The sequence below is a fragment of the Chrysochloris asiatica genome, unplaced genomic scaffold (genome assembly GCF_000296735.1).
Source record: "Chrysochloris asiatica unplaced genomic scaffold, ChrAsi1.0 scaffold00226, whole genome shotgun sequence".
Classification (NCBI taxonomy): Eukaryota; Metazoa; Chordata; class Mammalia; order Afrosoricida; family Chrysochloridae; genus Chrysochloris; species Chrysochloris asiatica.
In genome coordinates this window covers 18853-42928 of record NW_006408744.1, presented here as the reverse complement: position 1 = coordinate 42928, position 24076 = coordinate 18853, and the positions used below count along the sequence as shown (strand labels likewise).

The following is a 24076-nucleotide window of genomic DNA, read 5'->3' as shown; positions in this document are numbered from 1 at the left end:
TGGAGAAGGATGTCATGCTGGGTAAGGTGGAGGGTCAGAGAAAAAGAGGAAGACCCCCCAATGAGATGGATCAGCCAGGTGACATCATTGATGGATTCAAGTGTGGCGGCGGTAGTGAGGTTGGCCCAGGATCGGACATTGTTTCGTTCTGCTGTACATGGGGTCACTATGAATCGGTTCCGACTCGATGGCACCTGACAACAACAACATACAAATTGAATGTTGTTGATGGCTAATTCTGGATGATGAGATTTTCCTATTACTCTTTTAAATATATACAAAGGTTTAAATATTTTTAAATTTTTTTGTCAAAAATTGTAAAAGATCGAGGGATGCCCTAAATGTATGAGTGTGTTTTTCAGACAAATGTATTCCCTTGTTCATTACCTCCTTAATTGAGGTTGTTGTTAATTGCTATGGCATTGATTCTGACCCATGGGAAACAAGCTCCTTGCATCACAGAGAGAACTGTTCTGTAGAGTTTTCTTGGCTGTAATCTCAACAGAAACAGATCACCAGGTCTTTTCTTTGGTTCTATCACATAGTGGGTTTGAACCACCAACTTTAAGATTAGCAGGCTAGAGTAAACTGCACCACACAGGGACTTCATTAGTTGAAGTAATCTAGGTAGAAAGATGTTAAGTCCCTTCTTTAGACGTTAGATCAGAGGAGTGGAAATCTAGAAACAAGGAAAGTAACAAATGGACCAAACAAATGGTGGCTCTATAGAGCCAATTTTTTGAAAACGATTTTAAAGAGTTTTGTTAATATTAAAGTTTTTTTTATTTACAGTGTTGTCATTAGCATTTTTCCCCCAGTAGCCTAAATTTCTTACTGTCTTCTTTTTCCCTAGGAGAGGAAGACGATTTATCTCTGCTGACTGCATTGCTGGAGGAAAATCAGTCCGCTTTGGGTTGTAATTCAGAGGAGGGCAACTCCTTGATCCAGGAAGATGGTGAACGTGACCAATTTGATGAACTCTTTGATGCTGATGATGATGATGAATCTTATTCAGAGGAGCCTGTTGATGGAGAAATGGAAAGGACTGAAGACCAGAAGGAAAACCTGGCCACTCTCTTTGGAGATACCGAAGATTTAACAGATGAAGAAGTCCCTTCTCCTCAATCAACTGAAAATAGGACTCTCCCAGTTCCTGCTCCTGCCCCTTCCCCTGGTCAAGAGAAAACTAATCAAGAATTGCAAGGTGCCCTGAACTAATTGTCTTTTTGTTGTTGTTGTTCAGTTATACATGATGGTTCTTTAATTTCTTTATGTCCAACAATCTAATGGGTTTCATCAAATTGGCTGCTCGTTCCAGTATGGAAATAAATGACTTTTTATAAAAAAATTGTATAAATCTTTAAACTACGAAGGTCCTACACATTCTGTCAGAGCAGATCATTCCTGAACAGTTTTTGAGGAATACTTGTATTTCTGGCATCTTCTCATATATACAAGAGGACTTCAAAAAATTTGTGGAAAATTTGCATTATCTTTGAAATCCATGTTTCCACAAACTTTTTTAAGCATCCTTGTATTTTTAAGTTATAGAAAAATTTATCAGTTTGCTATTACTTGTGATACAGGAGCCAGAATTTATTATATTGGTAACTCTACCTATTTCATGAAATAAATATCCGTACTCCTAAAACGTGTTAATTGTGGATATGTATCTTTGAAATCTGTCAGTGGTGTACATTCATAACTAGCTTAGAGATGTTAGTGGCTCAATTACTAGAAATCAAAGTCCTTTCACTTAAGGGGGCCTCTTTGAAGTTTTTGTCTGTATTAATCATGTGATTTCAATACACGATTGTATTATGGATCTCAGACTTGGGGGTAGAGAAGCACCAGAAGTATTCCAAGCATTTTCTTTATGTATAATATGTCCTTCATATAGAACGACTTTTCTCTGGCCTGGTTCCTAATATATTTTTCTTTCCTAGATGAATTAAGGAAGTTGCAAGAGCAAATGAAATCATTACAAGAACAGCTCAGAGTAGCAACAATTAAGCAGCCTGCAAGTCCAGTCCTTCTGCACAAGTCCTCTGGTAATAAGACAATTATTCTGGGAATAGTAGGCATTTTGGTTAAGAAATTACAGCGTTACGTCTGCATACAGCTTGTGGCGAAACAGTCTTTGAGCCCCTTTCTTAACTAATTTCTTTTACTTTTTAATCAAGTAGGTAAATCTCCACGTCCCCCACTTACGGAGAAGAAGGTTCAAAGATTGCAGGAGTCAACATGCTTTTCTGCAGAGCTTGATGTTCCTGCTCTACCAAAAACCAAGCGGGTGGCTCGGGCACCTAAGGTCTCACCTGCAGGTAAAGTTCTCCGTGCGTCACTGACTTCTCACTGCTCTAGTTCCATTTTCAAATCCATTTTGTCACTGCTTGGCTTGTTCTTGTGTTCTTTCTGTACATCACAAATTGTATCCTTAGGTACAGAATACATATTTACTGAATTTTTATTGAGTTGAATTTTTCTTTTTTTGGTATCGGAGTCCTCGTATGGCACTGTAGACTAAGCACTGGACTGCTAACCACAAGATTTACAGTTCAAACCCACCAGCCACTCCAAAGAAACCTATACAAGGTTGCTATGAGTCAGAACCAACTTGACAGCCCTTAACAATGACAACAAAGTCCTATAGTTTTACTTGGATTGTAGTAAGTGTAGCCACTGGGTTGAATTCTCATGCCAGAAGTCTAGAAATTTAATCTTCAGGCTTATGAGATGGAGGGTCAGATTCCCTTTTAAAATAGACAAGTTTTAGTTGAGGCCATGTTGTCTTCAACCTGAGGATCCATTCATTAGAAAAGATGATTTTTACCAGGAATATGGTTTAGTACGTCAAGTTTTGTTTCTGCAAGCGTGCAATCTACACACGAAATGAAATGAAAAAGGGTTCCTACTGATTTTGTTATACTGAATATGTTTCCCCAAGATGACTGTTTTTTGAAGACCTAAGACAAAATGTTTGCTTATGACATAGCTTAGAGTAAGCAGTGTTTTTTATTGCTCACATGTGTTCAAGAAAGGTCCCCTTGAACAACATTGGCATATGACAATAAGAAGAAAATAGCTGTAGGTTCTGAGTGTTGATATTTATTTGGCAACAAGTTGCATATTTAGTGCCTCCACTTGCAAATACTGTGCATCCTCAAAGGACCTTTAACATTACTAAGGTATGTCATTAGGCAATGGCTAAAGTTTGGTTTCAATGGGGCGGGACATCAGCATGGTTTTTAAAGTTCTAAGATCACCTTTATCCCTAGCATGGGAGCAATTATCCAAAAGTAAACACCTTCTTATTTAAGAAGACAGTGGTATTTTACTGAAGAAAATACCCAAGTTTTCCAACCTTTGGGAGAATTATCAACTGCTTCTCAAATATGAAAAGTACATGAGACTATTAAATTCATATAATAATGTCCTTCTCCTACACTCTTCTTAAGGACCTCTGGTTTGCTTAGTGGTTACCAATTGGGCTGCGAACCGCGAGGTCAGCAGTTTGAAACTACCAACTGCTTCACAGGAGAAAGATGAAGCTTTTTGCTCCCGTAAAGATTTACAGCCTTGGAAACCCTATTCGGGGTCGCTATGGGTCGGAACCAACTCAACAGCACTTAACAACAACAACACTCTTCTTATTAAGTGCTGTCGAGTCAATTTCAACTTAAATTGACCCTTATAAGGTTTCTGAGGAGCGATTGGTGGGTTTAAATCACTGACCTGTGGTTAGCAGTTCATTGCTTATTCTACAGTGCTACACCAAGATCCCAAAATACCATCCCCAAATAAAATAAAATGAAATAAAACAGGAAAGAAGAAAAGAAAGTGGAGCTAGCTTTGGATTTTCTTCATATAGAATTTGATATGTACACAAATAATTGTACATTCCTGAAGGAGGGCTTTAACTCTATCTTTATCAAATCGACCACGGTGCACTGAGTAATAATAAGTATTTATTACACATCTTTGCATAGAATAATTAGTGATGTCTAATACAGTAGCCACTAACCACTTGTGGCTATTTAAATTTAATTTAAAGCATATTCATTCAGAAGCAACCATCTTATTTTAAGTGTTCAACGATCACACGTGGCTGGTAGTACTGGTTATGTACCGTGGAGTTGGTTCCGACTCATAGTGACCCTGTACAGGGTTTCCGAGGCTGTAAATCTTTATGGGAGCAGAAAGCCTCATCTTTCTCCCACGGAACAGCTAGTAGCTTCCAACTGCTCACTTTGAGTTGGCAGCCCAATTCATAACCAGTGTGAATTGGGTAAACATTTCTATTATTGCGGAAAGCTCTGTCTGACTGCACTGCAGAGATTTTAAGGCTAGGACAGAAATGATCGTGTGAGCTTTCTTTGTTCTCTTATAAATTACTAATTGTATGTGTTCATTGAAAAATAAACAGTTCTAGGAAAAAGAAATATACACACACACACACACACATATATATATGTATGTGATAAGTATGACTGTTTTTTTAATTAATTTTACGTTAATTTTCTAGGGCCTAAAAGTTCAACGTTAGGAATGTCTAGTGCTGCATCCTCCCAACCACTCCGAAATATTCCTGGAAACAAACTCAGTGAGATGCCTAGAGACCAGAGCATCAAGCCCTCCGGAAGTTCTGGGGAACCTGCTCAGACAGTCTCCGTAGAAGCCTTCTCTGGCCTGAGGCTCAGGTCAGTAACTAGAGCCACCCTCTCTCTATTCATGTGCACCACTAGATGGCTGTCTTTGTCTCAGAAAACTTTAGAAAATCTTTTAGAAAGCTTGTTTGTGCAAGCAGATGTATAAAACGCCAGCAGCTTGTACTTAACAAGATTAGGCAATAAGATCAGCTATGGCACTGGGTTTGAATCAGCACACAACATTAAGACTCTGTCTTATTTATATAATAGGTGGTGATGAAGTGCCATCAAGTCGGTTCCAACATACAGCAACTCTATAGGGTTTCTGAGGAGCAGCTTTTGAGTTTGAACCACCAACCTTGCAGTTCAAACTGACCTTGAGGTCGAGTGCGTATCCAACCACGCCACATAAGAAATTAACAGAAACAGTAATAGCCTTTTTTTTTTTTTTTAAGCTTTTATTGTGAATTGAGTGATAGTTTACATGGGAGAACATCAGTTTTACACTCATCCTATTATATATCGTTTCATTGCAGTGATTACAATCTTCTCTGTGCATCATCATTCCACAGTATTTTCCTTCTAGTCCCTCTGGTTTTTGTTTTTTTGGATGTACACAAAAGCACTCAAGAATATATAATCATTTAAACAACACAGGGGCACATTCTGCAAGGTTGCCTCCTGGCTTTCTCTTTCTGAGTCGAGTCCTCAGCTGCTCTCTCTCTCCCCGTCATCATCTCTGCCTCCATCTCTAGTGAATAGACTATTTTTTCATATATATAGTTGAAACAGAATGATAATATCTTTTAGTACAATTTAATTATATATAGTTTTTAAAATAGGAGAATTTATATGCTATAACTTATAGAATTTAAGGAATTTATGGCCTCTCTTGTTTTTTTATATAGTCCCAGTTCTAAACCCAAGGAAGAGCTTTAAACATTATTTTTATTTGCCATAAAAGTGTGTGCCTGGTTCATACTATACACTTAGCACCCTAGGAACTGATAAAATAGAGGTTTCTGCCCCCTTGCACCTCACTTTACCACCTGGTACAGAGAATCCCTTATTTCTTGGCATATTAATCTACTAGTTGCTGTTTCCTTCACTCAGGCGGCCTCGTGTATCCTCCACAGAAATGAACAGAAAAATGGTTGGCCGAAAACTGATCAGACTGTCTCATATCAAGGAGAAGATGGCAAGTGAGACGCTGGAAGAAATGGACTGGGTGACATTTGGAGTGATAGTGAAGAAAGTCACTCCCCAGAGTTCTAACAATGTAAGCCATAAACGAATACTGGGGACTTGCATTCTTAATTTGTCATGCTGGGTCTGTCAGTTTCGCATTATGAAATAGCTACTAGTAAGCTCCAAAGCTGCACTGCCATTGGGTGAGTATCCAAGGGGACTATATGTGAAGAATGCCCTACTTAAAGGAGATCTAGTTGTATGTGTGTCGTATGGCTTTTTGTTGTCCAAATCATTATTGCAATTCACTTGTCCTTGTCATTGGTGACATATGGGGTTGCCCATGATGCTGTAATCCATCCTGTGGAGAAGAAGGACATCAGGCTGAATTCACAGATCTTTGGAGATCCTGACATTAGATGTAAGCTGGCAATTGCAGAAGTTATACAGTTGCTGGCCTCTGCTGAAATCTATGTTATATTTAATTTGATGGATATTACATAAGATATAATAATTTGTGTAAATCCCAGTTGACTGAGGCATAGGAGAGAAAGTATTTTGTGGCCAGGCAGGTCAAGAACACTCTAATTCTAAGCTAGGTTCCTTCTTCTCTGGAAGGACTTCTATTTACTTATCTATAAAATGAAGTTAATGGCTTTGATGATATGGAACGTCTCTTCCAGTGCCAAAATACTGTGCTTAATCATGCTCACTACCAATTTCATTCTCTAATTTAGATCTTGGCCATGCATAAATAATTATAAGATCTGGCAATAGCTATTATTTGAGGTTTTAGATTACTCGATGTTCTAGCTCTGTTGCAGGGAAGGATAAGTTTTGGCTTACATTTTATTCAGTTGTTGATTGCATCACAATTGGCTACCATGGCATTGAAATAAGTGTGCGGCTGATCTCAATTCTTTCATGAATGACATTGTACACAAGCACAGAAAATAACAGAATCCCCAAAATCACTGCCTATAACCTACAGTGCTGTTGTTAAAGTCCTGCCGAGTCGGTTCTGACTTATGTTGTTGTTGTCAGGTGCCATCAAGTCGGAACCGACTCATAGTGACCCCGTCCATGCACAGCAGAACGAAACAATGTCCGATCCTGGTCTGACTCATAGCAATCTTGTATAGGGTTTCCTAGGAGTGACTGGTGATCTTGAACCACCAACCTCATGATTCAAACCAACTTTGCAGTCCAGCACATTAACTTGCAGTACCCACACCAGGACTCCAGATACCACCATGAAACTGCTTAATCCAACATTATTCAAAGTATTGTTTTTTAACTTTCTGTTACAATAGAAGTTTATAAGTAGTCAGCATTTTGACTTGAATTTCTTCAGATAGTAATATTTTTTTAAATTAAAACTCTAGAGCAGTTTTATTTTAAATGATGCTTTTGTTAATCTAAGCAAAGCACAGATTTAATACCATAGAGCTGAAACAGCTCTATTTTAATTATTATTTAAAACATAATTATGTTAGTCAAGAGTAATAGAATTATTGCTTACCTGATAGCTGTTCATATCAGTAAGTTATTAAATTGTAGTGGCATGATGTTGTTGTTAAGTGCTGTCGAGTCGACTCCGACTCCGACCCATAATGACTCTTTCCAAGGAGCAGCTGGTGGGCTTGAACCACCAGCCTTGAAGTTCAAACGACTTCGCAGACTGACGCATTAGCCCACAGCGCCACACCAGGCCTCCTGTAGTGGCACAGTGCTCCTTTTTTCTTCAACACTGTATGTACACGTGTAAGTGTGTTGTGTATTGTTGTTAAGTGCCATCCAGCCAGTTCCGAATCCTAGCGACCTTGTATAGGTTTTCCTAGGAGTGGCTGGTGAACCTGAACCACCAACCTTGGGGTTCAGACCGACTTTGCAGTCCAGCACATTAACCCACAGAGCTACCTGGTGTGTCATTAGAGGCACTATTATCCCACTGACTGTTCTCAGACTGGGGAGGAGTGTGTAGTAATAAGTTTGCTACTGGCTTCCCTTCACTTTCATCACTAAAATAAGAAAGGTAATCTGAGGGAATTTAAGAAAGCTCCTGGAAATAGAATGAAAAAAAATGGAATTTTTCCACAACTTTTTGAAGCCACTTCATACTGAAGGCTAGGGAAAGGATTAATTTAGACTTAATGGGTTTTCGGATTATTATATTTGATCTTGAATATATTTATCTATTTCTGAATATTAGGATCCTTGAACTATAATGGAAACAGTATAATCTATTGTTCAAAAATGATTAAAATAAGAATATTTATTTCAGGGGAGAACATTCAGCATCTGGCGACTGAATGACCTTCGTGACTTGACACAGTGTGTGTCCTTGTTCTTGTTTAGAGAAGTTCACAAGGAACTGTGGAAGACTGAGCAAGGCACTGTCATAGGATTACTCAATGCTAACCCCATGAAACCCAAGGATGGTTCAGAAGAGGTAAGCCTTTTGCATAATTTTTTGGTTTGTTTTTGATAGTGATCTACCTCCAAATAATTAGTCCTAATTTTGTATTATTATGTCTCCATTAATTTGGATTTTTCTGTGTTTATATGTTTTATTTACCACCCCATCAATATTCTGTCACTCAAGAGAAAGCTCTCGTGGTCACAAGGTGACTTTGAAGCTTCAACCATCACATCTCTGTTGAGGGCATGAAGTGCAGAAGAGGATTGAGCCTGCCTTCTCAGTCTCCTTTAATCAAGAAAAAGTGTTCCCAAATACTTTTCTTATTAACTTCTGCTGAACTAGCTAAAGTCCCGTGGCCATCACTAGCTATCAGCAATGCTGATAAGCAATGAAAATTCAGTCCCTGAAGCTGAGCGTGTGGCCAGCCTAAATAAGTCACTAGGCTGGAAAGAAAGGATATTGAATAGAGAATTCAGTTATGTCTTCCAGGCTCCCATTTCTAGGTTGTTTTATGAACTTCAAATCATCAGCAACCTTTTTTTTTTTAATAATTTAAGGTTTTTATTGTGGATTGAGTGAAAGTTTATAGGGCATATCATCAGTTTCATATTCAATAATTCATATAACGTTTTCATTAACTGATGGTATATGGGGGGGATTATAAACAGTATATCTCTCTGTCCACTTTAGCTTTTTTTAAAAAACACACAAACCAAAAAAAAAAAACCACTCAGACATACATAATAATTTACATCTCCAAAGGGCACATTCTGCAGGTCTGCTCCTGGCCACGAATTGAATCTAGAGTCCTCAGCGGCGCCCCCTTTCCATGTCTCCATCTCTGGCACTGCTGTTTCTCTGGATAAGGTTCCGTACTCTGCTCGTGCACTTCTCTCTTGATGGTCCTAGGGTCCTCTGTTTCTGGACTGTAAGATTAACCACTTCCCTTTTTTTGTTACAAAACTTCTACCTTTTACAATTGTGACAGTCGCGATTAGTCATGATAACAGTTATTCACTGTTGAATCTTACGAATCTTATCCCCATCTCCTTTCCCCAGACCCATCTAGACAAGATGATAGCTCTTCAGTGGGGACTCTTTCTTTCCCCCCCCCACACTCTTAAACTAAGCTCCCTCTTGAAACCTTGTAAGCCAGTCACTTCGTGCCTTTATTGCCCCCTCAGGTAGTCAGTGTCTAAGTTGCCTGATCCGCCATCCTGTTTGTTCTCATCACCAACCATTTTTGCTGATAAAAAACCATCAGACTTGGCTTGCGCTAATCTCTACCCACCTCTATTGTAGGTATGCTTGTCTATTGATCATCCTCAAAAGGTCCTGATTATGGGTGAAGCTCTGGACCTGGGAATCTGTAAAGCAAAGAAGAAGAACGGTCAGCCGTGCACACAGATGGTTAATTTGGTTGGTTTTCACCTTATTAATATGGTTTCTTCTAAAAAAAGGGAAATATTAGAAATAGTGGGTACTTCAGCTGTACTGACCAATTTGGAACTCAAAAGTCAAAATGAGAAAACTGACTGAATTTTAGTTGTATGCTATTAAAAAAATCTGCCATTTTCAGAAAAGGCTTTGTTGTTGGGAAAGACGGAGAATTTCACCTATTAAGAAAAAACACATCAGAAACCATATTTTAGTCTAAATTTTGTATTTCACTTTTTCATAGAGTTCGTTTTAAAAAATTTAATTGCACATGCCATAGAATTCACCCTTTTGAAGTCTGCAATTCAATAATTCTTCATACATCTCAGAGTTCTACATTCATCACCACTCTCTGATTTCAGAACATTTAAAAATATTTCCCCAAAAAGAACCCCAGACCAATTAACACTTGCCTCCCAGCCCCTAGAAACCACTCATCTTTCTGTCTCTAATGATTTGTTTGTTCAGAATATTTCTCACAAATAGAATCATACATCATGTGGCCTTTTATGTCTGGCTTCATGTGGCCTTTTATGTCTGGCTTCTTTCACCTATCATGGCTCATCCATGATGCAGTTATGTACTGGTATTTCATTTCTTCTTATAGCTGTGCCATCTTTTATCAGTTGAGTTTCCACATTTATGTTTAATTTGTTTTTTAAGACTTACACAACTAGACTGTTAACCATAAGGTCAGTGGTTCATACCCACCAGCCAGTCCTCAGAAACCCTATACAGGGTCGCCATGAGTTGGAACCAATTCAGCGGCACTTAACCACCACCACAATGTATGAGAGTCCCAATATCTCCAAATCCTCGCATACACTTGTTATTGTCTGTTTTTATTATAGTCATCCTGGTGGTTGTCAAGTTGGGTATGTTAAGGCTTGGAGTTGCTGGAGTAATAGGAACTGATGGCTGTTATTGAGTCATCCCCTGACCCCAGTGACTTCATGCCGAATGACCAGCTGCACAGGCCTATTCCATCCTCAGTCAATAGGAGAGCACACCTACTGCAGAGGGTTTTCATTGGCTGATTTTCTGAAACAGATCAACCAGCTTTCCTTCCTTCCTAGTCCATCTTTGTCTGGAAGCTCCACTGAAACCCTTTCGGCATCAGAGGAAGGGTCTCTCTGATGCCCTGTCCCTGGCCTAGGACCCTAACCCTGATGTGGCTGCTTGTCCTTTTTAACAGAACGACTGCGAGTACTGTCAGTACCATGTCCAGGCTCAGTACAGGAAGCTGAGTGCAAAGCGAGCAGATCTGCAGTCCACCTTCTCCGGAGGAAGAATTCCAAAGAAGTTTGCCCACAAAGGCAGCAGCCTAAAGGAACGACTGTGTCGAGATGGTTTTTACTACGGAGGAGTTTCGTCTGCATCATATGCTGCCTCGGTGTAAGACGTTCTCAGGGCTTCTTTGGGGACAAGTGTTCGGTTTGTCTCATAAGAATTAATCCAATGGTTACACTTTTCTGTAACTGTCAGAATATTGTTCAACCTTTGGTAGCTCACTGCATCTAATAAGGTACTTCCAGACAGAGAGGGGAACACATTGAAGGGAGAGGCATGAGTAGGTCATGCTACTCTTTAACAAGAGGCCCCGACACTTCATATTTGACTCTAATGTGAATAGTGCAGCTTTATCTGGACTGATTATAAAATTAAGTTATGTCACATTAACAATGTTTGCAGAAGCAAATATTGAGCAACTTCTTTTCAAGGTAAGTTAATGTTGGTGTTACCATTTAATTCATTTCCCTTAGGACTCATATGAGTGAGGTTGCAGGCCCCAGAAGCCAAGTAACGAATGAATATGTAATGAAGTATTGCCCAGGGAAGAGAGATCTAGGGACTCTCCATAGGTCTTCTATGGCCTTGTCACGCCTAGTGAGAAACATAGCTGGGAACAGAAGGGGTTTGGGGGGGCTTGATACGAGGGAGCTGCGGTTGGTCCAAGAACAAAACATAAACAAAAATCTAACAGGAATTGGGCAAGAAGATTTGTACTTTCTGTCTCTCTGACAACTTTAAGCACATATTGTAATACAAAATCGCATTTGTACTTTTCCAAATTGTCAAAAGCAATACCTATACCTTATAGATTATGCAGTCCAGCCAAAGACCATCCATAATCTCACAGCCTAGATAACTGGGTATATGTGTTTCTAGGTGTCCCTTCCTCTCCCAGACCGCCCACACACATACAAAGTTCTAGTCATATAAAATGAGATCATATTATACCTGGGGTTTGTATCATCTTGTTCTCCACATAAAATAATGTTTTCCTTTGTAAACACTCACCTGTGGCATTATTTTTAGTGACTACAATATTCTGCATATAGCTCTATGGTTACCTAGGCACTACAGTATTCTGCATATAGCTCTATGGTTACCTAGGCAATTCCCCGTGCATGGGCATTGCAGTATTAACCTATACTGAGTTTCCATTGCCAAACTATCCCCCGGGACAACCTCAAACAAATCTGTGGGCTTTGTGACCTCTGCTTGTTGATTATGTGCCCCACAGGACCCTGGCAGTAAGAAAGCCAGTCTGTATTCAATGCTTTGACAAATTCGGATGTTCTGCAATAGTTGAACTGAGTATTTCTGTGCCTTCTTTACCTCATCAGCATTTGGCCGGGTGGCTCTTGTCATTTCAGTGCAGCCACTACTGCTCCTAAGAAGAAGATCCAAACCACTCTGACTGATATGGTTGTTAAGGGCTCAGACCTGATTATTCAGGAAACTCGACAAAAACTCGGTAATGTCACTTAAGCCATATTAAATTTCTTTCTCTAGCTTAAACATGTATTGTCCAGGACTGACCTGGGTATAACTCAGATTCTAGGTTATAAAGTCCCATTCATCACATAAATTTAGTGAATAATAACATGGCCTATGTCTTGAAGGAAAGCATAGTTAGCAGTAACTTGAGAAAAAATGCCATACTCACCCTTAACCAGTTGCCATGAAGTTGACTGCAGCCCATGGCCACCCTATGTAGAACAGCACTCTGCAGAAGTTTTCAGTGGCTGATTGATTTAGTAAATCATGAAGCCTTCTTCCAAGGTACCTCTGGGTGGACTCAAGCATCCAATCCTTCTGTTAGCAGGCAAGCGCATTAACTATGCCACAGGTACTTCTGAATTAATTCTAGCAGTGTTTTAATTCAGCATGTTTTTAAATTTTTTTAAATTTCTTGCCATATCTAAACTTAACTCTTCTTGTCCAGTAAGAACAGATCAGAAAATACCACCCTGTCCTCTAGGTGTGACTTTATTCATAAAGAGTGGTCAGGACCAAGTATAGGCCCTTATCCATAGTGTATTGTTATGTGCCGTGGAGTCGGTTCTGACTCACAGCGACCCTGTATAGGGTTTCTGAGGTTGTAAATCTTTACGAGAGCAGAAAGCCTATCTTTCCCCCTATGGAGCGGCTGATGAATTCAAACTGCTGACCTTGTGGTTAGCATTCCTACATGTAACCCACTATGCTACCAGGACTACCTCTGCCATAGTGAATATTCCAGAAATAATGCATGAAATGACCCAATACACATTGATTGCTTAATGTCCTAATCATAACTAGATACAAGATATATTTGTATCTTGCTAGTCTGATGTGTGGCGCTGTGGGTTAATGCGTGAGACTGCAAAGCCATTTTAACTGCAAAGTCGGTGGTTCAAGCTCACCAGCTACTCCTTGGAAACCCTATACAGGGTTGCTATGGGTCGGAATCGACTCAACAGCACTTAGAGTCTGACGTTACAGGCAAGAATTACATTTTCTCCCTCTTGGTGCTGTGTCTACTAGTTCATTTATAAATGATAGAATTATAAATAGTTAATAAAATATGAGATGGTAATACATATGACATCAAACTGTCTGAATTTTGAGTCCTATAAAGCTGTTGTTTATATATTATAGGAATACCACAGAAGAGCTTATCTTGTTCTGAGGAGTTCAGAGAATTGATGGACTTGCCCACCTTTGGAGCCAGAAACTTAAAACAGCATTTGGCTAAAGCCAAGACATCAGGTACAGTCAACTTGCTTGTTTCATCAAGTGGACGCTGACTCATGGCACCCCATGTGTTTCAGAGTAAAAGTGCACTTTGTAGGCTTTTCAGAAGCGGATTGCTAGACTTTTCTTCTGAGGTGCCTCTGGGTGGACTAGAACCTCCAACCTTTCACTTAGCAGCCAATGACATTAACAGTTTAATGCGATTCCTGGTGTTGTGTGCTGTTGTGTTGATTCTGACTCGTAGTGACTGTGTAGGACAGAGAAGAACTGTCCCATCAGGTTTTCCAAGGCTGTGTGTAATCTTCACAGGCTAGCCTGGTATGATACTGAAAGATAAGCACTGAACCGCAAGGTGGCAGTTCAAACCCACCAGTCACTCCTCAGAACCAACTCTAGTAGTAGTTAACGACAACAACCTTTATGGAAGCAGATCACCAAGTCTTTTTTCCCACTTGTGGTTTCGAACCACCTACCTTTTGGCTAGCAGCCGAGTATTCCTTGGACTCCTAGTGCAGTGTGTATTCAGGAGTTCCCTCAGCCTCTCAGTGAACACTTTCCATCTGCGGCCTTCTGTTTTAGGGATCCTGGGGAACCCTACACCTGCTATACAGTCTATCTCAGCATCAGTCCTCTTGAAGCAACAGAAGCAACGTATGTTGGAGATGAGGAAAAAGAAAGCAGAAGAAATCCAGAAACGGTAAGAGTGGCCATTTGATAGCCCACATGTAGATAACACCTCTAGGAAACCCTCAGAATGTTAGGTTGGCTACTATTATAACTTTGTAAGTTTTAAAGTAATTATAACATGACCTAAATGAAGTCCTGGTGTAGTGCTATAGGATAAGCATTCAACCACAGCACTCACCACAAGGTCGTCGGTTCAGACTCACCAGTCGCTCCAAGGTCACTATGAATCGTGACCAACTCAACAGCACTTAATCCTATGTATTTGATACTTGGGCTAGGGAATTCTGATACCAAATGGAACAGGCGTAAAATATGACAAGGCCTTTATGAAATGGAAAAGCATCCTTTGGCCTGTTTGGCTCCCATTTTTTTGGTATGCCATAATTAGATTGAGCCAACAAATAGAGATTGCAGTTGCTGAGGTGAATGATAAAATGAGACACTATAAATACAGTCATTTTAGAGGCAAGACGAGTGGAAATGGATGTAGAAGGAGGACAAATCAAAGATTCCTGAATTCAGGTTGTCTAAAATGTAGTAACACGTACCGTACTGACCCCAGATTGTCTGGTACTTTAAGCACAATACAGTCTTGGGCTTTATACAGTCTGTATAAAGAGAGTGTCTCATATAGTCCTCACAGTGACTCTGACACTCGTATTCTTATCCTGGTTTGGTGAAAAATGAAACAAGGTCAGAGACCCAACTTTTAAGTCACTGTTGTTGTGTGCCATGGAGTCGGTTCCGACTCATAGTGACCCTGTACAGGGTTTCCAAGGCTGTAAATCTTTACAGGAGCAGAAAGCCTTCTCTTTCTCCCGTGGAACAAACAGCTGGTATTTTCAAACTGCTGACCTTGAGGTTAACAGCCTGATTCGTAACCCACTACGCTACCAGAGCTCTTTTTTAAACTCACTACTCCAGTGTTTAACAATCAATCATGCTGTCTCAAATCTGGGCTACTGACAGTTGGGTAGTTCCTTGAACAGCAAGTCAATTATAAGTGAAGAGGAAACTCTTGGGAAAATAGGAAATGGGTGTGGACTCAGACAGGTTAATCTGAGGTGCTGGTGTGGTCTCTGATGCACAGTATCCATTGTGTGTCGACAGGAGACACAAATATGTACAGAGATGTGGGCCTGTGGGAAAGGAGCTCGCGTGTTAGCAGGCTCAGCCCAGGATGTCAGAGAGTGGCTGTGTAGGAGTACTAACCCCAGATTGTCTGGTACTTTAAGCACAATACAATCTTGGGCCTCAATCTCTTCAGGGATAAAGTAAGAGATTTGGACTAAACTTGGTTTTTTTAAAAAATAGCCCTTAAAACTATATTTGAAACAATTTCCATGCAAATTATAATGCCTTTCTATGATAGACTTCCAAATGTGTCCCATGTAACATGTAACATATCTTTCCACCAGAGTAAAGCAAACTAAAGCACCTAGAGGTACCCAGAGGGCTGGGAATGCAGTCTGTGGCTCTGCTTCATGTCTGTGTCCTCTAGAAGAGAGCCACTAGAAAATATTGATCAAATTTTAAAAATTAGTAAAAATAATAATCCTAAATTGGAAAGCAATTATAGCTTATTCAATGACAAATCAATTAACAAAGGAGTTTGCGGGACCTGTATTGTTCTTATTATGAGCTCATTTGAATTACTAACCAAGAAGTGGACATTATTTTACTAACTACTAGTTGTCAGTGCGGGGTTTGTGTGTAAGATCTCCCAGCATGTAAGACCTTTGAGTTCTAGAGACGTGTTTGCATCTTCTAACAAGCAAGTACCTTGTTTGTGTATTTCTTTTCAAGATTTCTCCAAAGCTCAAGTAAAGGCGAGAGCCCAGCTCTGCCATCTTCTTCTCGACAGCCCCCTGTTCAGTCTTCACAAACAGGAGCCAAGTTTCCCAGGCAGGAGGAAGCCCCAACCACACAGACACCCAAGCTTGGGCGAGGCATCTCTGAAGGAGACGATGTTCTCTTCTTTGATGAGTCACCGCCACCAAGACCAAAACTGAATGCTTTAGCAGAGGCCAAAAAGGTAACTGGCATTTACTTCTAAAACACTTGGATGTGCCTCCTGCAAGGAGTCCTTGACGGCACTGAACAACAACAACTTGAGTTTCAAACTGTCTATACTCATTACTGGAGTCTTGGCAGTTCAAATCTACCAGCTACTGTTTGAAAACCCTCTACAGGGTCGCTGGGAATCAGAACTGACTCATGGCACTCAGCAACAACAGCTATTTATTGAAGTCAAAGGAATTTTAAATGATAATGGTATCAACATAATACTACTTATGTAATCCAAGAAAGGGAGCCACTGTCAACACTTTCTGGTCAGACTGAAGGGGATAAGTGTAGAAAAAGATTGTATTACAGCTGGAAATAGTAAAGCGTTCTTGGAATTATTTGAGACAAAGCTATAAAATAGTATTTTTCAAGCTTGTTTAATTAACACTTGTTGTTAAGTGCTATCGAGTCGATTCTGACCCACGGCAACCCTGCATAGAGTTTCCAAGGAGCGGCTGGTGCGCTTGAACTACTGACCTTGTAGTTCAAACGGCTTTGCACTCTGGCTCATTAACCCACAGTGCCACACCAGGACTCCTTTGAAAGACATCTTATGCAAGAATCCAATTTGTAGACAGATAAAACTAAGCCACTCTGGTTGAAGTGGGGGCTATACGTATTCAAAAGCCCACTGCCCAACACGCTTCACCTTGAGTACCCTCAAACTACTTGACTGGTGCCTATTCTTCTTTTGAGCTTGAAAACTTAAATACCTTGTGTCAGATTACAAGATACTAAATTGCAACACTGAAACTCTAACCCAGTTCTGTCCGATTCCAAAACAAACTTCCAAATGGTAATGTGATTCCTTCGTGTGTCCAGAAGCCAGGAAGCTGCTCTCTTTAAGACTGAGCAGGGAAGTCTAAAGTGTCCTCCCTAGTCTTTCTCTAGCTGTGTGAGGTCTTGATAAAATGGCTGTGCTGCCACTGAGGTCTACAGTCTAGCTTAGGTAAAAGACCTGTCTCCCATGCTTCTGAAATGTTGTTAACCATTGTGTTCATATTGCTAAGTTAAACAGAAACATTTTGCCAGATTCATTTGAGAGCAGCCAGAGTTCACTATTTAATCACTGCAAGAGGAACATACAGGTCTGTAGGTGCCAATCTCATCTTTGGGAGTCCTAATGTGGTGCTGTGGGTTAGAACCAACTCAACAGCACTTAACAACATCTCATCTTTTGGAGCACAATGGCTCTGTAGGATCAGCACTGGACTGGGAACCACAAGGTTGGCAGTTCAAGTCCACCAGCCACTCAGTGGGAGAAAGATGAGGCTTTCTGCCTCTGCAAAGTTAGTCTCAGAAACCCTGTACACAGCCATTAAGAGCCGTAACCGACTTGATGGCACTTAACAACATCATCCCATCTTTTAGATTTTCATCTCCCTAAATCTCTTTTTCTAAATCTCTTTTTTTCTAGTTAGCTGCAATAACTAAATTAAGAGCAAAAAGCCAGATTCTTATGAAGACAGACCCAAACAGCATTAAAAGGAAGCAGAGGGACCCAGAGGATGTCTTGGAAGTGATGGAACGTGTGAAAAAGAACAATACACTTTCTCCTCAAGGTACTGCAAACTTCAAAGTTACTAGTGGGAAAGAAACTAGCATTCCTGGCATCAGAAGTTATTATTTTACTTCACACTACCGCTACACAAACAGAACGTAAACATCTGCAACTAATTAATTGACCTCTATAATCACATTATATTGCAGTAAAATTATACACAATTTGAACAGTTATTTTCATACCAATTTGTAAGTAGGATTTTTGCTGCTATTGTCTATATCATAATCAGCCCCTATTTTACGGTCTTAGCTAGTGATCACACCTGCCACCACCCCGTGTGCTCTACTCAACGCATTTCTCCTCAAGAACTTTCCTTTGCTGATACCCTGGCAGGCAGAGGAAGAAAGAATAGAGGGAAGGGCATTTGTGGACCATAACAGTCTTCTGAAATTCTTCTCCTAACGGTTCATGTTTTTCCTTTCTGCTCTAGCTGAGGATGAATTAGAACCTGCTAAGAAAAAATGGAAGGAGCAGCTTGCCTATCTGGAATCTGAAGAATTTCAGAAAATTCTAAATGCAAAATCTAAGCACACTGGAATCCTCAAAGAGGTAAGAGCCCAAGACAAAAAACATAGAGAATAAGAACAATGTGCTCAGTGTTACTGACTTGCATATTTATAAACTTGAGTTAGTATCATTTTTGCAGTGTATTTTCTTTATAATAAAAATATCTCAATATGTATATGCTAGATGCCTGGGCACAGCTATGCTAGAAGAACTAATGAAATAGCCAAGAGACTTGCATTTCTACTTGTACATGAAAGAGCTAGAATTGAAGACTGATATACCCGTTTTCTTGGTGACTTAAATGCCATGGGCATATTTCTTGGATGCTGTGATGTATGTTTTGTTTTAATGAATAATAATGAAAAACTCAAACACACCAAGGCATGGTCGACTCTCACTAAAGTTGCTCTATTGGAATATGCATTGTATATTGAAACTTGCACAAATATTTTAAGGTTGTGTACAAAACATGCCCTAGGATTATAATTGGAGTCCTGGTGTGGCACTGTGTAGGAGACACACTGGACTGCTAACCAAAAGGTCGGCAGATCAAACCCACCAGCTACTTCTCAGAAACCCTATGCAGGGTCGCAATGAGATGGAACTGACTCACAGCACTTAAAAATAGCAAGGGTTATAATCAGGTGTTTCAGCCATACGATGTTCCACATAGCATTCAAAAGCTATGTGGAAGCAATTCTTTGTTCTTTGAGGGCACTGTTCAATACTGCAGTATTGTAGAAGATGTGGCATTCTTGATTTCTGCTAGTAATGCCCCTCAGTCATTGTTAAGTGCCGTCGAGTTAGTTCCAACTCATAGCAACCCTGTACAGGATTTCCAGAGAGTGGCTGGTGAGGTTGAACCACAGATTTTGTGGCTTATATAGTCCAGTGTATTATCCCACCGTGCCCCACCAGGACTCTGTACATTTTATAAATGGGTCTTTTCAGGGCAGTACTGACCTCATGTAGTAGTACCATGCTCTTCTTTTCATGAAGACAGTTTCTCATGTCTTTCTACTGGACTTGAAACTCTTACCAGGAAAGATTGTAAAACACACCCTAAAGCACTAGAGAACTGTATTTGGCCTCGTGTAACCACCAAAAGACCTGGACTCTATTCTTTCTGTAGCTGCAGTAACTCCGAAGCTTGGCCACATTCTGCTGCAAACATCTGTCTGCCCTCTTACCTATTTCTAGTTGTTCAAACAGTGAATTTCTCCTGCCAAGTGCTTCTTCTGCAGAACAGTATCTTATAGACTGAACTGTTGTCACTAGGAAATAAATCAGTACATTCTATATGTTGAGATTAAGGAGCTCTTGTAGCGTAGTGGTTACAGATCGGGCTGCTAACTTCAGGGTCCGCAGTTCAAAACTACCAGCTGTTCCGCAGGAGAAAGATGAGGCTTTCTGCTCCTGTAAAGATTTACAGCCTCAAAAACCCTGTACAGGGTTGCTATGAGTTTCAACCAACTCCATGGCATGTAACATATGTTGAGATTATATTGAAACAGTAGCAAACGTTACCTTTTAGTGTGGTACTTGACTCTGATGTGTTAAGAATGTTAGTGTTTTTTATTTGTATTTGTTGTTTTAAAAATAACCACGTGGAGAAGGCAGGGCTTGGTGGCGGCTAGGGTAGAGGTACAATTAAGATCTTCGTCAATAATACCACAGAATACCAGCTGAAGCAGATTTTGGGGAGAGCTCCAAAACTCTGAACCACATATAGGAATATTTTTAAAATTTCAAGACTTACAGCTAGTGGAACTTGTAGCGGAAGTAAAAAATCTAGTACTTTAGAATCTGCTGGGCTCAGCGGCCCGGAGCCAACAACTTGGGCGAGATCAAGCAGACCCTCCACGGATTAATGCCTGCGGACTTCGGAAGTGCCTAAGCGAGTGGACAACCCCCACTCCCACCACTGGAGAGTCCTGCCACACATGCGCACAGATCCTCTCAGCATTTAAAGAGACAGTCACGGCTCAAAACCAACTGACAGCACAGAACAGCCACAGCTGGCCCTGAACTGCTTATTAATAGGGAAAAGGCCAGAACAGGGGATGTAGAGAGGGAGAGAGTTTAAAAACAAAACAGGCCAAAAATTAAAATGCTGAGGTACAGCATAACAAATAACAGTGGCATCTTGAAATTTATCAGGCAGCCTTGTAAAAGCTGAAAGAGGATATTAAAGTCATATTAGGCTACAGATTTTTTTTTTTTTTTCCCTTCTCTTCTCTCCCTTTAGTGCAATTACAGACTACAGTCTCCAATCTGGTTTTGTTTGTTTTCTTATTTTGTTATTTTACTGATGCTGTTGTAATTTTTTGTTCTTTTGGCTACCCTTTTTACCTTTAGGGAGCTCTTTCTCTCACTACATTACCCAAAAAGAGATAGCAATTACTGCCACATAGTCAACCTACAATCACACCCTATAAAACCCCGTAATCCAGGCAAGAACTCCAGTACCAACTGCCTTACACAGGGAGGCAAGCAACACTCGCAAAAGTTACTCTAAGCAATAAGAAAAGTGAAAAGGAAAGCCTACATCTTGATCACAAATATCTGGAGGCAATCAGAAAGCATAAAAATTACCAAAACACACACTCAAGGCCACAGCTAGCCACTAAACATGCAACAGATGGCCATATCAGCACATGTCCAGAAGCAAAATAAAATGTCTGAGACAAATGACCTAGATATAGACCTGGATTCCATGATGGAAGGAGGGCAGGCCTTGGAAATGCCTTAGAAGGAACTCAGAAAAATGATTATAAATCAAATAAGATAGCACTGGAAACAATTCAAAACCTACAGAGAGGTCCAAACGATCAATGATAGATAGAATATCAGAAACACACAATACTCTGAAAGGGCAAAGGAGTAGAATTGAAGAGATGGAAAGCAGAACTAGTGAGCTGGAAGCCAAATCTCTCAACACCACACCACTACGAAAAATAAGCAGAAAAAAGGATAAAAAAATCCAAAGAAGGTCTAAAAATTATGTTGGACAACATGAAGAGGAATTATCGGCATTCCAGAACAAGAAGAATCACACAAGTCCACAGAGGAAACAGTTGACCTGCTGGAAGAAAATTTCTCTAACATCCTGAAAAGATAAACATTCAAGAAGGTCAACGAACCCCAGGAAGGATAGACCCCAAAAGAAAATCACCAAGACATATCATAATCAAGCTCTCCAAAATCAAAGATGATGAGACAATCCTGAAAGCAGCTAGGGAAAAGAGAAGCGTTACGTACAAAGACAAACAAGTCAGATTAAGCTTGGATTGCTCAGGAGAAACCATGAAGGCAATGGGGAGACATATAAAACCCTGAAAGAAAAAACTGCCGACCCAAAATTTTTTATCCAGCAAAGTTATCAATCAAATAAGACAGTGTAATCAAAACATTCCAGGATAAACAGAAGCTAAGGGACTTTGCCAAAGCCAACCCTGCATGACAAACATCCTAAAGGGAGTTCTGTGGACTGAGAACCAAAAAGAACAAGACAACAAGAATCAACAACAACCAGAGACTGACACGAGGCAGCACGTCCCTGTAAGAACTAATTCAGAGAATCTGGGAGGTCAGTCTATGATCAAAACAATTACAATGTGAAAGACAGTAAATATGTATGAACAGAGATCCACATGGTGAGAAGGTCAGTTAGATTACAGGATAAAATAGACTGCATGAAATGGAGGGAAAAGTTAATGGAATATAAGTTAACTGCCAAGAAAATAAACACTTCACAACATACCAAGAAAATGAAAATTGAAGAACATGGAAACATTAAAACTATGAGGAAACTCACAAGAAACAACACAAAAACCATGAACTCAGCACAGGAAGATATGCAGAACAAAGAAAGCAGCAATTAATCCATACCTGTCAATAATTATACTGAATGTAAACAGATTAAATGCACCAGTTAAGAGACGGAGGATGGCAGAATGGGTAAGAAAACAAGTTCCTTCAATATGCTGTCTGCAATAGACACATCTTACACACAGACAAAAACAGATTAAAGGTGAAAGAATAGAAAAAAATATACCAAGCTAATTACAATCAAAAACAAACAGGAGTGGACATTATGTCATGATTAAAGGTACAATTGCACAAGATGACATAAGCATAATAAATATCTATGACCCCAAAGAAAGAACTCCAAAATATATAAAGCAAACTAATAGAACTGGACAAAGAAATAAGACGAATCTACAATAGTAGTGAATGATTTTAATACATTGCTTTCAAAAATGGGTTGAACAACCAGAAAGAAATTTGACAAAGTCACAGAAGAACTAAACAACACAATCAGCCAACTGGACTTAATAGATGAGTACAGAGCATTCAACCCAACCACAATACACATTTTTTCTAGGCACATGGAACATTCTCCATAATAGACCATATCTTAGGCCACAAAACAAAGCTCCATAAACGTACAAATATCAGAACACTACAAAGCATCTTCTTAGACCACAATGGTATCAAATTGGAAATCAACAATAAAAAAGACCAGGGAAATAAAGTGAAATACATGGAAACTGTGTTTCCAAAATCTTTCGGACACGGTGAAAGCAGTACTGAGAGGACAGCTTATTGCAATAAATGCACACATCCAAAAAGAAGTAAGAACCAAAATTAACACATTAACACAGCATCTACAACAATTAGAAACAGACCAACAGAGGGAACCTACAGCCACTAAAAGAAAAGAAGTAAGATTAGAGCAGAAATAAATGAGATAGAAAACAGAAAAACTGTAGAAATAATCAACAGGACAAGAAGCTGGTTCTTTGAAAGGATTAACAAAATTGACAGACCATTGGCAAACCTAACAAAAGAAAAGAGGGAGAAGACACAAGCAGCATGCATTAGAAACCACATGGGTGATGTCACAATGGAATCAAAGGAAATCAAAAGGATAATAACAGAATACTATGAAAAGTTGTACTCCTACAAATTTTTAGATAAACACGACCTACCTAAACTCACACAGAGTGAAGTAGAAGACCTTAACAGACTAATAACAATAGAAGAAATTGATCAGGTCATCAAAAAACTGCCAACCCAAAGACATCCAGATCCAGAAGCCTTCATTGGTGAGTTCTATCAAACATCACCAGCCTCAAGATGGCACGGATCGGGTAGACATGCAGTGAGGAGCTCCATCAATAACAACACGCAATACCAAGCCAAGCAGACTCGGGTTGGTGCTGGAACTCTGAAACACATTTGGAGGGCTTACAGCTAGGGAAATTTATAAGAGAATCAAGAAATCCATTGTTTTCTAATTAAAGACGCTCAGCTATTCCTGGAGCCATCTTGGGAGAGAACATCTTGATTGTATCAGGATTGATATTGAAATTTAAAGTGCCAGTTTCAACATAAAACCAAACAGCCAGCACTCATCTGTCTGTCATGCTGTGGTGGCTTGAGTTGCTATGACTCTGAGGGCTATGCCACTGGTATTTTAAATAACCAGCAGGGTCACCCATGGTGGACAGGTTTCAGATGAACTTC

General features: G+C 39.9%; 1 protein-coding gene across 1 annotated transcript in view; it reads left to right on the top strand.

The window, feature by feature from the left end:
• The first annotated feature begins 14 nt into the window (after window positions 1–14).
• MCM10 (minichromosome maintenance complex component 10) overlaps window positions 15–24076 on the top strand; it is a 40072-nt gene continuing 16010 nt past the window's right edge. The window contains exons 1-15 of the mRNA XM_006873177.1: window positions 15–21; window positions 854–1204; window positions 1947–2051; window positions 2187–2324; window positions 4526–4700; window positions 5763–5928; window positions 8122–8289; window positions 9562–9678; window positions 10892–11091; window positions 12357–12457; window positions 13624–13734; window positions 14299–14416; window positions 16213–16441; window positions 17891–18035; window positions 18468–18586. Coding sequence (XP_006873239.1) covers window positions 15–21; window positions 854–1204; window positions 1947–2051; window positions 2187–2324; window positions 4526–4700; window positions 5763–5928; window positions 8122–8289; window positions 9562–9678; window positions 10892–11091; window positions 12357–12457; window positions 13624–13734; window positions 14299–14416; window positions 16213–16441; window positions 17891–18035; window positions 18468–18586 — 2250 coding nt within the window. The remainder of the gene's footprint in view (window positions 22–853; window positions 1205–1946; window positions 2052–2186; window positions 2325–4525; window positions 4701–5762; window positions 5929–8121; window positions 8290–9561; window positions 9679–10891; window positions 11092–12356; window positions 12458–13623; window positions 13735–14298; window positions 14417–16212; window positions 16442–17890; window positions 18036–18467; window positions 18587–24076) is intronic.